Below are 16,279 nucleotides of genomic sequence, written 5' to 3' on the forward strand. Positions count from 1 at the left end.
GTCGGCGACTTTCAGTTCGCGTGAAATGCAAGACGGCAAGCACTGTACATATTACAAGTAGCAGACACCGAAAGGTAGACCTGCAATGAGCTAATATTTTCCTTAAAAAAAACCCATGATGAGCTCAGCCCACGAACCTTCTCCCAAGAGGTGGCTAAACTACCCCCTAATGACTCACAAATGCCACAATTTAGCGGGAAATTGTTTACTGCAATTAGAGTTCGGGGCAGGCGAATAGCAAAGTTCCACGAATCGAACTTTGTTTTCCAACTTCAAGGTTGCATCCCGTAGGCGTCGCAATTGGGTGTGAAGTTCGGGTGAGAGTTTGCACTTGCAACAACGTAAGCCTTGTTGTGCTAGGTTTAAACGGGTTTCGTCGTCTCAACGCTTCTAAAATCCAATCTAAACACTCGGGAGACCAGACATTCAACATTTCGTAGGCAGACTGCCAGATAGCCTTTAGTTTAAGTTGCAATTGTCGTTCGAGTTGTGTGCCCGCCTGTTTTTGTTTTGTTTATTTGTACGTGCATTGCGGCTCCAAAAGTGGGTCAGTTTTATCGCCAATACATGTCTGTATACTATATGTACATTGAACACTCACTCAGCTAGACCCAATGCAGTTGATTTTTCATTTATGTTTTGTTTGCTGGCTAGGCTAGGCGAAGTTGCTGTTGCCAAGCGCGCTCAATTTTCATAAAATACAAATGCAAAGTGCAGCAAACTTTGGAGCTGCCTTCGTTGGGGCATTATCTTGGCTTTTGAAGTTCCTAAAACCTCAGAGAATCGAATAATAGTTTTGGAATTTCCTTATTTTGAAAGGGTCTAAAAGCAAGTAGAAGTTATTAAAACAGAGACCACAAGGACAAAAGTACTTTAGATAATGTTTCAATACTATTTATTGCTATGTATTATAGAAAAATAATATTTAAAATATTAAATTATAATTAAAAAATAAATAAATATAAATAAAAAATAAAAATAAACCCAGAAACCATAAGGGAATATGGCTTTATCTACACACTTTGGGGAATTAGTGCACATGTGCACAGTTTATCAACAGTTTCCCAAGAGGCGACCACTTCACATGGCTTTTAGACTCTTAATGATGTTCATTATTGCCAAACAGAATATTTGAAAACATTTGATTATTAAAGAGGGGTGTGTGTGAGTGCTTGCTTGTTATCTCTTATATATTAGCTATATAATTAGCAAACGATTTTACTGCCAAACAATTTTAGTCAATATCAAATTTAATTTTTGGCTCATCGCTCAGTCACAAGGCAAAATAATTTTGCTCTTTGCTGCTTTGACGGCCAGCTTCCTGCACAAGGCGGAACTTGAAAATCACAATAAAAATACCTAAAGTTTGCCAAATAGTATAAATGTTTATGTTTTCTAATTCACAAAACTTTCAGTCTCTAAAAACCAATGTTAATTAAATTTTTCTCTTGGCAGTGTTAAATATTAAACAAGTTTCATGAACGTCACAAACTGGTTTCGTTTGGTTTGTGATTATTAGCATTAGCCGCAGTCGTTCGATTTGAACGATTGTTTGTTAGGTTAATCCCCCAGCCGAGTAAATGTACAGCTTATAGATATATTGACCTTTGTGCCATATACGCTGAACTCTAGGCAATATCTTCCGTCTTTGTTCTCCGGTAGAGGCACGCGAGCAAAAATCATTATAAAAGCGTTTTTTCAGAATGCAGGAAGCAAAGCTGAAATGAAAAATAAAGCTCAATGTATTCTTAATCACTTTTAATTTTGCAAACGTGCGATCCGATGATGCTGCTGCTGTTGATGATGATAAATCAAGCAGCAAACAAAAGGTGATCAAAGGTAAACAAAAACTTGGCACAATATAAAGTTTATAAACCTTGCCAAGTGTTTTTCAACTTTAGGCAGCAGACGCCTTTTCTGTCCTAGACCCCCACAGTTGGTGACCTTTGGATCCGGCGGCAAATTTAATTTTATTTAAAGTGCTTGTGGGAGGTGTGTCCAAAAAAATAGAAGGCGTGCTTAAAGCAATTTCTCCCCTCGGGTGAATAATTATATATTTTTTTGGCCCATGGTCTGTGTGCCACTTTGCACAACAACTAAATATGTCAATCAGCTGTCCAACTGTCACACACACTCACACAACTGTACTTGACAACTAAAGTTTTTCCATTTTTTGCCAATTCGATTTTGCGTTATATGTCTGTCGGTCTGTCTGTCTGTCTGTTTCTCCAATTTTGTTGCCAAGCGGCTCGGCAAATTATTCATTCACGAAAAAAATTGCTTAAAACATAAAAACGTTTCATACAGAAAGCTGCAAAAAAATGAAAATAATATTGAGAAATGACAAAAACAGTTGCTGACCTAATTAATTTTTTTTGTCATCCCAAAAATTGACTAAAACTGCTATAAATACACATGAATTTTGTATTTTTGGTAAAGCTTTTAATCTCCCTCAGTTGTATGTATTTATTTTCAGTAATTTATTATGGCCAAATTTTGATGGCAACCATTTGTCTGGGTTTCGGATTTTGCCGGATTGGGATACATACGGGTTGCTGTGGCCGGTACTTGCTTTCTAATTGGGTTAGTGACATCACAGTGAGACCGAAACCAGTTTCAAAGTTTAAAGCTTTTTTCAATTGTGGGTTGTTAACGTCGAGTATATAGTATGTTTTATATGTGGGCTACCTGATAGATTTGCCAATGAATTTCAGAGAAGGGATATAAAACTGTTGAACGATAGAGATCGCAGATAGCGCTCTGGGTTTACTCGGTGTCAAGGATTGCTAAATGGGTTTTGCCTTAGATTTTATTTTGATTTGGTTTAAGTGCTATTTTGAAATTGAAGTAATCAAAGTGTTTCCTATCTGACAAATTAAATTGGGAAATTGTAAAGATTTTAAAATAGAATTGAAGGATTTAAGGGAAGTAGTCTAATATAAGTTGGGAGGAAATGACTGCATTTATATACATTTTTAACTTCTTAACAAGTTTTAACCTTTTTTTTCTGTATATTTATGAGGAAATGTTAAACTAAACAAATTGTATAAATTTCTTAAGTATAACCAAAAGGGCTTCCCCTTTAAATTTCTCTCTATTTTTACCTCACTCCACAAAACCAGTTTTTAAAGAAATAATTAATCATTTTGTGGCCAACACAAAAATGTAAATATGCCTACATGGCCAGCCTAAAACGTTAACCAATTAACTTTTCTCCGTTTTTAGCTTAATTTCAAGTGCATTCGCTGACTTGAATTAATTGTAAACGGCATCGCCATCGCCTGATTTAAATACATGCGTTAATCGATCTCAGTCTTCGAGGTGCGAGATGTGTTTTTTTCAGCTTTTTTTGTTTTTTTGGGGGGGAGACCTGTTCGACAACTTGCAAATGATCTGAACTGGACGCAGCTGATCTCTACAGAAAATAAAAAAATATAAATGAAATGCGCTGGCTGGCCATGCGTGTGCGTGGCGTGCGCGTTGGCAATTGGCCTGTCCGAGACACACCTACCTTACCTTCTCTGGCTGGGCTCTCTGTCATACATATGATTTAAATTTGGCCATGATCGAACACCAACGCGAAACGCGTTTGGCTCTGTCTCTCTCTCTTTCTGCTTGTTAAATTTAAATAAAAATATTTTGCAATTGATGATTAATATTGTTGCTCGCCGCCTGTTTGTTTGTTTATTTATTCCCTGCCTTTGTCTTTGCTTTATTTCTGGGCCTTTTGCATTTTAATTGACACCAATATGTCATTTGAAGCAACCAGCAGTGAAATCTACAAACGGCGAAATGGCAATTTTAAGCCCTCACAGAAAGTTTTTCCCCCAAAACATAAGTTGTCAATTTTAGATGCACAGAGAGAAAGGCTTATTAAATTGTTTGTATTTTGCTGATTACTATATCCCAAAATCAGGCTAATTTAAAATCTGTTTTGCTCCTTGACATCATTAAAAATATATTGAGTTTATTTATTAATAGGAAAAGGTTTATTAGATTTAAAATTCGAATATTTAGAATCCTAAATCTTGCATTTATTTGTGGCTGTTTTTTAAATTTAGTTTGCAAACACAAATTCAACAGTGGAATGCTTACCTAAATATTAAAACAACCATATATCATTAGGCTTTTTTCTGTGTACTGGTCCCGCCTTTAGTCTCGACGGTCTCTACGAAAACAAAACGCCAATAAATATATCAAAGAGGAGAGCTATCTGTGTGTGAGCTCTGCTGTCTGTCTGCTTGTTTAGACCCCCTCATATATAAAAACTGTGGCGACTTTAGCTTCCGCATTATAACTCAACTAAAGACCGATTGAGAAACATTTGTTTGTCTTTCATTTGACGGGGGAAAATTCCGTTAAGGAAATTCTATCGGAAATATTTACGATTTTTAAAACGAGAAGCAAAACCCAAATCTGAACGGATCTATTACAGAATTCTTAGTAGTTATTACTGCTAAATAGCCGGTTAATAACCAATATTAAACTGATTTAATAATACTTTACGTTCAATTTGTGGCAATATTTGCTTGATTAATTGATATTCCGATACCTACATCAAATTTACTCAATTTATAGTCGTGTTTAAATTAATTTATGAGGTGCTTCCAAGGGAAAAATATTAAAAACAAAACGATAAAATGTCTAAACTACAAAATATTCCACATCATCTTAAATTTGGGTCCCGCATATTTACTATATTTTCTAGGCAGCTTCTTACATATATATTCCTAGAAATTCATTTTGGCGCTGACAGTTTTATGATTTTGTCTAAGAAAAAAATTCAACATTCATTTTGTTTACCTATTTTTGACACTCTTTATTCTGCTTCTTCTCTTTGCAGGTAAGCAAAACGAAAGCAAAACAAAATATATCTAATTAAGACAACAGTTTTTGTTGTTCTCCAACGGTCGTCGGCGTAAGTCCATCAGTCCAATATATATACTCATGCGTATATATATTCTTATGAGACAGTTGAAATTATTCCACACACACTCAATTTGTATAAATTCCCAATCAAAACAAAAGGGTAAAAAATGTAAGGGAAAAATTCCACAAATGACAAATAAATTGGAGGAGGAACGGCAGGGGGAATTGTGTTGACATATTCGAATAGTTCTTGTTACAGTGGGCGAGAGATGGATATAGAACTATTTGACAGCTAATTGCCAAAAATAGATGCAAACCACATACACATATATCGCGTATTTCGGTCTGTTTCTTTGCGTTCGTTAGCAAAACAAAATAATTAAGCTATTTCGCATTAGGCGTCTTTGCTGAATACCCCTAAGGAAATCATACAAATAGAGCATGATAAAAACAAAACAGAATAAAGAATTTTGGCAAGAAGGAAGTATGTGTGAAATCATCCCTAAGGAGCATGATAAAAACAAGAAATAAAAGTAATAAATGGGGTTAGGGAAGGAAGAATATCCCAGCAGACAAAAATCTTTGTTAATGATATTGAAAACGATAGTTTTGCGGCTTTCAAGCGGACAAAACGTCCGATTCCGGCTCATAAACGATAATAAAGTTAATCACCTGGCATAGGTTTTGTGACAGAAAATGATTTAATTTTTGGAATCCGAATAAGATTTCGATTGCGGACCTTTTACGACATCATTATCGGGTATAATCCTGAGAATTTGCGATACATTTTGGATCCATCCGCACTTTTTGTCTGCTGGGATGAGCTTTTTACAAACTGTTGCTGAAAGAGCACCCGACAAAGTGTGAGTTTCAGTGGGGGAACTGAACTATTTTGCCGAAAGCTTTAAGGCCCCACTGGGGTACAGAACACACTAAATAGTAAACACAGAAATCGAATGATACTCACACACAGAGAGACTTCTATCAAATAGTGCTATTGTGACTGCCTCGATTGGCCTTGAATAATTCATGATTATTTGTGGGCCTTTTTTTTTTTGTTTTTTTCTTTTTTCGCTTTCGAGTTTTAAGTTTTTATTAATTGTTGTTTTTGGTAGAGGCTCTTCATTTTTGTTTTGTTTGTAGCTCTTTTTTTATCGTGATTCCTCTTTGTGCTCCTCATTTGTTTACCAAGTTTTTTAGACCCTTTGGACGAGGTGAAAAAACAAAAGAACTTTTGATTTGCGAGCAAAAAATATAAATGATACATAGGTTAAACGTATTCTGGGAAAGCAAATTAGGAAAGATGTATGCCCCATTCTTAAGAATATACAATGGTTTTGTCTTTGAAAATTAGTTTTAGAAAACAAATTTCAGCCATTTGTCAACTTCTAACATCTCATGTTTTTGGAATCTCCAACACACTTTTCAATTAGGCTGCTTTTTCCCTCAAGTAAAATGGCTTTTTTGCGTGTCTGTCCTTAACCCAAAAACTTGTCAACTAAAATTCTGTGAAAGTTTTTCAATTAAATTATAGTTGAACAAGAAATGGTCACAAGGATGCCAGGCAAAAACAACCTCAATGCAAATTCAATGCGTTTTTATTATTAAACAGAAATAAACACGAGCAAAAGAAGAACAGAACGCGACCAGAAAAAATAGCAACATTCGAAGAAAAAAATTCAGGTCAAGATGAGAAAAAGTCTATTCAACCGAGTGGCCTAAAAATAAACCAAGAAAATAAGCTATATATCTCTTTTATATAGAAAGGATTTCCAAGTAATAATTGTTAAGACATTTTTTTCAGCCTTGAAAAGTCGCGACACTTTTCCGATGCTTGACATCGCCCCCGAAAAGTTAATTAGCCACACGTGCCGCGGTCATATTCTCTTTACAGCCCACAAATTCGTGCGCATTCGAATGCAATTAGCGGGTGGGTCGGTCTGGGCCGGGCCAGGCCTCCTACCAGATGGCGCTGATCCGATCCGATCCGATGTTTAATGTCTGAGGAATACCTGTGAGTGCCTGCTGGGACCACCTGAGAGTACCTGCAGTGGGTGACCGATCTGTGGGATGTTGTGTCTGCCATAAAACGATTTAATGGCTCGCACAAAAGTGCAACAGCAGGCATTCACTTGACGACGACGCCCGACAATTTAATTGCAATTCTGCCATTTATTTTTACTTATTTTTGGGCTCTGGCTGACGCATTAGTTTCGCATCCGAATGACACGCAAAGTTTTATGACCTGTTGCGGGTATTTTTGGAGGAATCGTAAAGGTTAATTGTCTGGTTAGGAAGAAGGAGCTGTTAAGAGAAGGGGAATTGTAGTTTTTATGGTAATTTTGGCTCTGTTTTAGTGCATATAACCAATATGTAAAGGCTTTTTGAAAAAAGAAATATAAATTATTGAAAAATTGCAAATTAGACCCAATTTTAAACCAAAATCCATTGATTTTTTGATATTTTCTTCACAAAATATACAAAAAAATTCCCTTGACCAAATTTGGGTCTCCTATATATTATATAGTTTATATTTTTTCACAGACTGCTGTCCCTGTTTGCCGTTCTCAGCTTCTCTCTGACATTTGATTTTCCATTTTGGCTGACCACGCCACCACACCTGTCGATCATCTGTTTGCAATTTCCCAAAATCGAACATGTAGTATTTATATTTATTTTTCCTGCCTGTGCCAAATAACGTTCCCAGACAACAAATGTTTGTCACAGCCAAAGAAAAGGGAAACCGTTTGATGGATGGACCGACATATTGACAGGCAGCTGCTGCTTGCTGCTTGACCGTTATGTGAACAAGTAAATATATATTAAAAGGACTCTATCTTCAAGGTGTTTCCCTTGGCCGCTCAACGATCGAATCTTATCAAAATTCTCAACGAAAACGGAACTACAAAATAAGCTTATCAACACAAATATATATATTAAAAGTCTAATCTCAGAACGAAACGACAAAAACTTGTTCTAAGCAGACTCAACTCAACCCAAGCGAACTTCTTTGTTTATTTTGATTTTTTTGTTCAATATTTTGTTGTAACACACAGCTGCTGACGTATGTGTCTGTATGGCTGCTAAATGGCCAACAATTGAAATTCATTAAAAGCGAATCAGAATCAAAAACAACAAAAAAAGGGCAGGCGAGATTCTCAGTTTGAAAATCTGAACCAAACCGAACCACTACTATCAGCTCGCATCTGTTGATGATGATGGATCGGTTCGCCTTATCAGTTTGCCTTTTTGTCTAGCTGAACTGTTGAGCACACAGATCTTAAAATAAGCTTCGTCTTAATGTGTCTTCTTATCAGCAGAGTCTCTTCCCACTCAACTCTTGCGTGATTCGCGTGTTGTCGTCCAAAGGCAAATAGAACAAACCTATTGCTGAAATCACAACTAGGTTTGTTTACCTTCCTCCCCCCAAAAAAAGAGACCATCAAAGATCTAGCTAGATAAACAAAAGAAATATTCTGCGTAGGCCTAATGATTTGTTCAGAAATATGTGTGTATATATAGTTTATTTATAATGATTTATACACGAACTAGGGCAGGCCTCGGGATATACAGTTGCGGCAAAAAAAATAGCACCATGACATATATTTTTCATTATTGATTAATTGTTTTATAACTATTCATATATTTAACTTGTTTAAGGCTTTTATTTTTACTTTAGGCTCTAATTTATCGAAATACACTGCTAGTGTCGTCGATAATAACATGAAATTGAAATATTTACATTAAGAATGTGAACGTTGAACATTTTAGGCGGCAACAAAAATAGCACTATTTCAAAAATAACTTAAGAAAACGAAAAAAAACGAAAAAAAATACGGGAAGTTCTGGAATATTTGTATTCATTTGTATTCCTTATCGATATAGTGTATTAATATTTCGTTGTAAAAGCTTTGGCAGCAATGACAGCAGCACAACGTCTCGGCATAGAATTGACCAAGTTTTGACACCTTTCCCGTGGAATACTGCTCCATGATTCTTGAATGGTGGCCCAGAGCTCCTGATTAATCCTTGGTTTTGCATTGGAAACATATTTTTTTACATCAGACCAAAGATTCTCTATCGGGTTTAAGTCTGGAGACTGAGCAGGCCAATCCATTAGGTGAAGGGATCTGTCTTGAAACCACTTAGGAGCTTTCTTGCTGGTATGTTTAGGGTCGTTATCCTGTTGGAAGACCCACAACAACGGTATTTCGTATTCTGCATAAGACAGCATCACTGTTAGCAAAATATCGCAATAGACATGTTGATCCATAATACCTTTTATCCAATGTATTGGACCCACTCCGTAATAAGAAAAGCATGCCCAAACCATGATACTCGTTCCACCGTGTTTTATGGTCTTGCAGGTGAAACTTGGGCGGTATTCCGAATTGGGGGGTCGCCGTACATAGGATCGAGATCCTCTTCCTCCAAATAGCACGATTTTGCTTTCATCCGACCATAGGATGTTTGGGCATGCTTTTCTTATTACGGAGTGGGTCCAATACATTGGATAAAAGGTATTATGGATCAACATGTCTATTGCGATATTTTGCTAACAGTGATGCTGTCTTATGCAGAATACGAAATACCGTTGTTGTGGGTCTTCCAACAGGATAACGACCCTAAACATACCAGCAAGAAAGCTCCTAAGTGGTTTCAAGACAGATCCCTTCACCTAATGGATTGGCCTGCTCAGTCTCCAGACTTAAACCCGATAGAGAATCTTTGGTCTGATGTAAAAAAATATGTTTCCAATGCAAAACCAAGGATTAATCAGGAGCTCTGGGCCACCATTCAAGAATCATGGAGCAGTATTCCACGGGAAAGGTGTCAAAACTTGGTCAATTCTATGCCGAGACGTTGTGCTGCTGTCATTGCTGCCAAAGCTTTTACAACGAAATATTAATACACTATATCGATAAGGAATACAAATGAATACAAATATTCCAGAACTTCCCGTATTTTTTTTCGTTTTTTTTCGTTTTCTTAAGTTATTTTTGAAATAGTGCTATTTTTGTTGCCGCCTAAAATGTTCAACGTTCACATTCTTAATGTAAATATTTCAATTTCATGTTATTATCGACGACACTTGCAGTGTATTTCGATAAATTAGAGCCTAAAGTAAAAATAAAAGCCTTAAACAACTTAAATATATGAATAGTTATAAAACAAATAATCAATGAAGAAAAATATATGTCATAGTGCTATTTTTTTTGCCGCAGCTGTATATATATTTTCCCTATATACTTTTTTCCGGCGCGTGTCTGGTTCGTCTCCGTTGACTTTCATCCGCTTGGATGACACGTGGACTGGGCGGGGTATAGGTTTACCTCTTTTTCTTATCAATTTGTACTGCTGAGACGTCTGCCAACTATAATTGCCTAATTGTATCTATCAGATACTGATACGGAGATATACTACACAGGCTAGCGTTGCCAATATAAGGAAATCACTAATCAAAACCTTTTATGTCGATTGGCCAAAGTAGAGAAGTGAAATTTCTAAACGAGCTCAATAAATTGCATTTACTGGGTGGAATAAAAAAGGCATTGGCTGGAAGAAAAAAAAGAACAGCTTGAATGCAAATCGAAGATGATTTGGAAAGGAAGCAAGGCGATTGCAGAGATTTTCTTGGCATTTCCTTTGAAAAGAGCTTGAGTCACAGCTTGAAAAAAGTTAAAAGTCTCATTACTTTTGCTCTTTGGTAATCATTCAACCAAAAGTTCGTCAAAATTTTCCATACGGATCTTGAGCATCTGCTCTTGAGATCCCTCTCAGCCTCTTGAAAACTCAGTCAAGCTCTTTTGTTATATGAAATGTTACCTAAAATCTGAAATAAATAATAAACAATATTTTTCCACTGCCAGAGTGTCTCTCTCTCTCCCTTTCGGTTGCGTTTTTCTTGCCTGTCTGAGTGTGGGGGGAAAACACTTGTAAATTTCCACTGTGACTGGAACTGAGACAGCCCGTCTCGGACACCTTTGGCTACTACCACTTTTGTTATGGATTGTGCATTATGCCGGAGACTGCCTGACGACGACTCATTTGTCCTCCTTTGTTTACCACACACCCCCCCTTTTCCCGCTCTTTAGATTTTTATAGCTATGTTTTTCGAGGACTGTGAGTTAGTTAGACAACCTGTCAACGGGTTGCTCTAGGTTTTACACTTTGATAACCTATCTTATCAGCACAAAGGGGCCTATGGAAACCCATTAAAACTCGTTCAACTGGTCCCAAAGTCCAGCCAAACTATATACTTTTATAAAAAAGATAGAACTGCAATTAAATGAACAAATGTTCCCACACACGAAACTTGGCTCCCTGATGATCCCAAATTTCAGACACGCGCCAGCAAATGAATCAGAATTAATTACAATCGTTGCATGTGGTGAGAAAAAGGCTAAACAGTTGTCAGTGTTGGCGTGATTTTAGAGGAAATAAAGCTTACCGGTGGATTTATAAATAATAAAGTAAATAAATATTATTAATTTTTATACAAAATATATCTATAACAGCTTATAGATGCTATATTTTATAGGACTTTTGTTTAGTAAACATTTTCCTATCAGGTACGGCTTTTCCTGCTGATATTCTGACACCACTGTCCCCAGCACACTTGTAAACACACACCCCACACCCAGAACACAACAACCCGTTCAACAGCAAAACAACAACCACCACCACACCCACCATAACCCACCATACACATGCATGTGTTGGGGGCGTGCTAAAATCAACAATAGCTACAGTAAAAGCTCGAAATATTGAACAACTTTTAGAGAGAAAAAACAAATAATTCAACTAATAAAACCTTATAGATAAAGATGCTAGGTTGTCACAATAATATTAATTCCTGATCATTTCTTAAAAGGATTTCCACTTATTCTCTATAGCAGGCATTCACTGTTCCCACAAAAATGCTGTAATTTTCCACACATCTTTCCTTTTATTTATTGTATAATTTTTTTTTTTATTTTGTCTCGGATTTTAAAATATTTTATAACTTTTCCGCGTTTGTACAAATTTGTTATGAGAGAACGACAATGGGTGGGGGTGTTGTTGGTGATGATTTCCCTCGCTTTCCACCCTTTCCGCCCGTTGGTGGTCAAGCTATTACAAAACATTTTCGACTTGTTATTGTTGCCGGCTTGCTCTATCTCAGTTTCATTTTTTTTTTTTTTTTTTTTTTATTGCCAGACGCGGCGACGATTTGGAAATTTTCATTTGTTGATTCAAAATGCAAACACTCTCGAATATATAGAAACAAAGAAAGAATGCGCTTTGTTGCGCTATGAGGCATTTTAATGAATATATATACAAATAGATAGACAGTCAACGGGTGCATGCAAAATCTGTGAAACTGAAGCTGTTAGAACCGACAAATGCAGTCGTTTGTAGAGGAAAGTTTTTCAGGATCTCTCGCATTCAAAAGTTTTCCGAATAAACAACATTTGTTTTTATGAATGCTTCGGCTAGTTTGTCAACAAATATTATTACCTTACATTAATTATACCATTACAATACAATTTTTATTACTATTATATGTCAGTTTTGGTTTATAGACATTCCTCTTAATGGGTGCTTAATTTTTATAACTTATTCCCTAAGACTCTTCAAAAATAATGAAAAATAAGCTAGAGCAAAACATTTTTAGGTAATAGAAATACCAATTCCTTGTTATTATAAATTTTTATGGCGATCCTAACTTGAAATTCCTTGGAAAATTCCCTGGAACGTATTAAAAATTCGATTTTTGTTGTATAAAATTATAGTAGTCAACAGAAAATTAATATAAAAACTTAAGAATCTGCCAAAAAGCAATTGATTTATAAACATCCGGAATCGTTTTCTCCCATTAGAGCAATTAGAGCCTTTTGGGAGTTCGACAGAATTCTGACAGCCGCCGCTTTTCACCAAACACTCAACACTCCTCTTTGCATCTTCTGAAACTCGCCTTCACCACACGGAAAACCCCACCCAGTGAAACCCCACCCAGATCCCAATCTCAACTCGGTGTCATCTACGCAGTTTGCGTAGCAATTAAGTAACTTCGCTTCCTTCCTTCACATATTTCTTTACAGCTCGCAATTTGTTTATTTAAATGTGCATTTAATTGTTGTTTTTTTTCTCTCCCCCAACGGCTATTAAAATTATTGTTTTGCCATATTTGTTTTCTTTTATTGTATTGTATTTCTTTTATAATTTTTAACGCGGATGTTTGTTTCATTAATTTTGTTTTATTTTGCTTTTAACAATTTGTTGTTCATCTGCCGACCTATTGTTCGTTCTCGTTCCTATATAGATCGGAATCTATATGGCGTGTGAGTATAGATTGACAGAAAACGCTTCCTTCAACAAGCGCGTGAAATCGATACGGTTCCGTTCATATATATTCTGTGGGTATTTATTTTATTTTTTTACATTTTGCAGGTCGATTTGTTTTGCAAATGTTCTGCCTCGCACTTCGTTTTACTTTTTTTTCTGTCTTTTCGAAAGCCCTTGAATTTTTTTGCAGTATTTTGCCATTGCCAAAGGTGGAATTATTGATGATGTGTCATGGAAAGGTTTACATTTTTAACCTAACTAAGACTAAGATTTAAATAAGAAATACTTGCCTAGCTAAAACAGGAAAAAAATGTAGTTCAAGACAAAACACAATCAAGTATTCTATTAAAATTATAGTTTTCTTTAGAAACCAAACTTTAATAATAATTTTAAAAATATTTACCCAAGAAATCTTCCATGTTAAAGCATAAAAAACTGTCTCAAGTGTAACTAGCAGTTTTTTCCCAAGCTGAAAAAAAGTTTGTAGCCCAAAACCCTTTGAATTTCTTCATAAAATGTATGTAAAGTCTTGAATTTCCTTGTGGAATTTTGTTGATTGTTTACTTGTTCCAACTTAATTCGATTCGGGGTAAAAAGGCAATGCGCAAAAGGGAGGAAAAGCCAACCCCCTGCCACTGACAGAAAAGAGAGCCAGCCGGAGAAATAAATACGAAATGCCGAAGTAATCGAAAACCACCGCGTGGCGAAAAAGTATCTACAAGAACGTTCATACGTCCCACCAAAAAGATACAAGTAAAAATAAAAGAGCGAAGAGGAGAGTGGCCAAAGTGAGCGGCGAGAATGGATGATAAACAAAAATGTCGTAAAGTTTTTGCGTCGCAAAAAACCAAACCGAAACGGAGTACATATGTTTCGCTTTTTTTTTCTGATTAATAATATTAAAAAAAAAAAATTGAAGAAAACAAAACCGGTCAAACATTTGGCAAATAATCGGCGGCAGCTCGAATTCGTATATATTGTATGCTGATTAAATAAATAGCCAAAGCCTTTGTAAATTGATGGGAAACACTCGCGTCAAAACAAACAGAGAGAGAGAATCTGACGAATACCGAATACCCATAAGTTGGCAGTTGCTTTGAGTCAAAGAGAGAGCCATCGCCATCGCCACGCTCTCTCTGAGTGGAAGTGCGCAATGGGAGAGCGAGCGAGCGCCGCTCTTCTGTGTATCTGTATCTGGCAGCGTGCCTTGTCCATCAGTATTCGTGAGATACTCTCTGTAAATGGCGCTGCCGTTTCATATAAAATCCACGCTAATTGCACGCAGACGTTGAGTCGCCAGTTCAGCTCGCTACACGCCACATCGCTCTAAAAAAATATATATTTTAAAATATTTAGAGAACAAAAAAACACAAGACACTGCTAAAACAATTATTTTTATACAAAAAGTCCAACAAGAGACTTGCCGTTGTGAATTATATTAATTCGTGTAAAAGCAAGACCAAAAGTTGTTTTAAAAGCAATTACTAAAATCGAGAAAAGCTCGCTAAATCGCTAAAAGCTCTGCGCCGGTCTCGTAAATCTCACAAAAAAGCTGAAAAGCAAATTCAGTTATTGCTGAACTTTTGCCATACAAACACATCAAAACTGAGCCCCCGAAAAAGAAACGGCAAGAAAAACTGAGAAAAGCAAAAAGAGATAAAGAAAAAGAAGTGAAATACAGATATTTTTACCCAAAACTGTGATCCCCAAAACTCAAATTAATAAAAAGTGCTGAAAAGTGAAGGAGAATCAAGTCTCCAAAGTAACAAAAAGCATAAAAACCCCGTGAAAATCAACAAATAAAACCCAAAAAGCCAAATATGATGGGCACAATGTCGCTCCGCCAGCCAGAGAACTGGCTCTATGAGATCTGGCAGAAGGGCTACGACAGTCCCTGCTATGTGATGGTGCCCAATGCAAAAGTATGTATAACTAGGAAAAATCCCTACTCATAGAAAAAAACCCCTACCCTCCACCACCCCATCCCACAACCCCCAAAGTTTACCTTGTGTCTAGATGCAATTTTATTGATTTTTTCGTCTTTTTTGGCTGGCCATGTGAGGCTGCGCGCGTTTTAGTGGCGTTTCAATGTCAAAAAGTGTTTGAAGCAAAAAACAAAACCCACAAAAAAACTTGTCACTTGTCAATTTATTTTAGCTGATAAATTACTCTGCCTAAAATGCTAACAAAAAAGAGTTATACAGAAGGAAAACCGAGTCCTTTGTTCTTTTTGAAACAAAGGAATCCAAAGAACCACATGATATTCATTTCTTTTCTGGCTACCTAAGGACCTCGAACAAGTGTACTCTTAAAAAAATAAAAGAAGAATAAAACCTCGAGTGTGTGTGCGGTGGTGGTGTGTGTGGCCGCCATGTTTATTTGAGAAGTGCAGTCGAAACCGAAAAAAATAAAAACCGAAATGAGAACTGCATATGAGATGATTTTCGAGAAGCGAGAAACGAGAAAACCGAGAGGAGAGACGTGTTTTTTGTTGTGAGATACCTCAGTTTAGGAGAAGGCAAAGAAAAGCGCGTGACCTGACCCCATGAAAACCCTCTCCACAACACGCTGTGTGTGTGCTGTGTGTATCTCGGCGAGAGTGTGTGTATAATTAGCATACCAGACTTGGTGGTGATGCGTTCTCTTCTAAATGACTTCTCTATATATATATACAGAGACCTTTCCTATCTCGGTTTTATCAGCTTATCTGGGGAGGTATAACCCTCCATAAATTGTGCAAAAACCTGATAATGCCGAGAGAGAGAAGAATGGTAGAAAAACAAAGTTTTTTTAGACACACCTGCCTCTGTATTTTGTTGAAAAACAATTTAATGAACCATATTTCGAGTTTTTTTTCACTCTTTTTTTTAGTGTACCTTTTTTGCACCTTATTGTTAACAAGCCGAAGCAGTTTCAACCGGTTTGCATTTGTTAAAAGCGGGTTGATATTGTTTCCGAGCTTGCTGTTTTTTTTTTCGCTCTTTACCTTTCCAACTGATTTCTGTCTGCTGTCTGCTCTTTGGGTCTTTATCAACTTGACTTCTAATTTTGGTAATCCGATTTCTGTCACTCTTTTTGCCTA

At 36.5% G+C, this 16,279-nt stretch overlaps 1 protein-coding gene across 7 annotated transcripts in view; it reads left to right on the forward strand.

Annotated features, from left to right (window-relative positions):
- bun (TSC22 domain family member bunched) overlaps positions 1-16,279 on the forward strand; it is a 104,972-nt gene that overhangs the window by 84,094 nt on the left and 4,599 nt on the right. Inside the window, exon 3 of one of the 7 annotated variants that reach the window (XM_070289133.1) lies at positions 4,844-4,897. The exons of 5 other annotated variants lie outside the window; for them this stretch is intronic. In XM_070289133.1, coding sequence (XP_070145234.1) covers positions 4,844-4,882 — 39 coding nt within the window. In that variant the 3' untranslated portion in view covers positions 4,883-4,897. Of the gene's footprint in view, positions 1-4,843; positions 4,898-14,482; positions 15,120-16,279 lie in introns of those variants that run through there. One more of the 7 variants, XM_017170064.3, reaches the window with a different exon arrangement.

The sequence above is a fragment of the Drosophila kikkawai genome, chromosome 2L (genome assembly GCF_030179895.1).
Source record: "Drosophila kikkawai strain 14028-0561.14 chromosome 2L, DkikHiC1v2, whole genome shotgun sequence".
NCBI lineage: Eukaryota > Metazoa > Arthropoda > Insecta > Diptera > Drosophilidae > Drosophila > Drosophila kikkawai.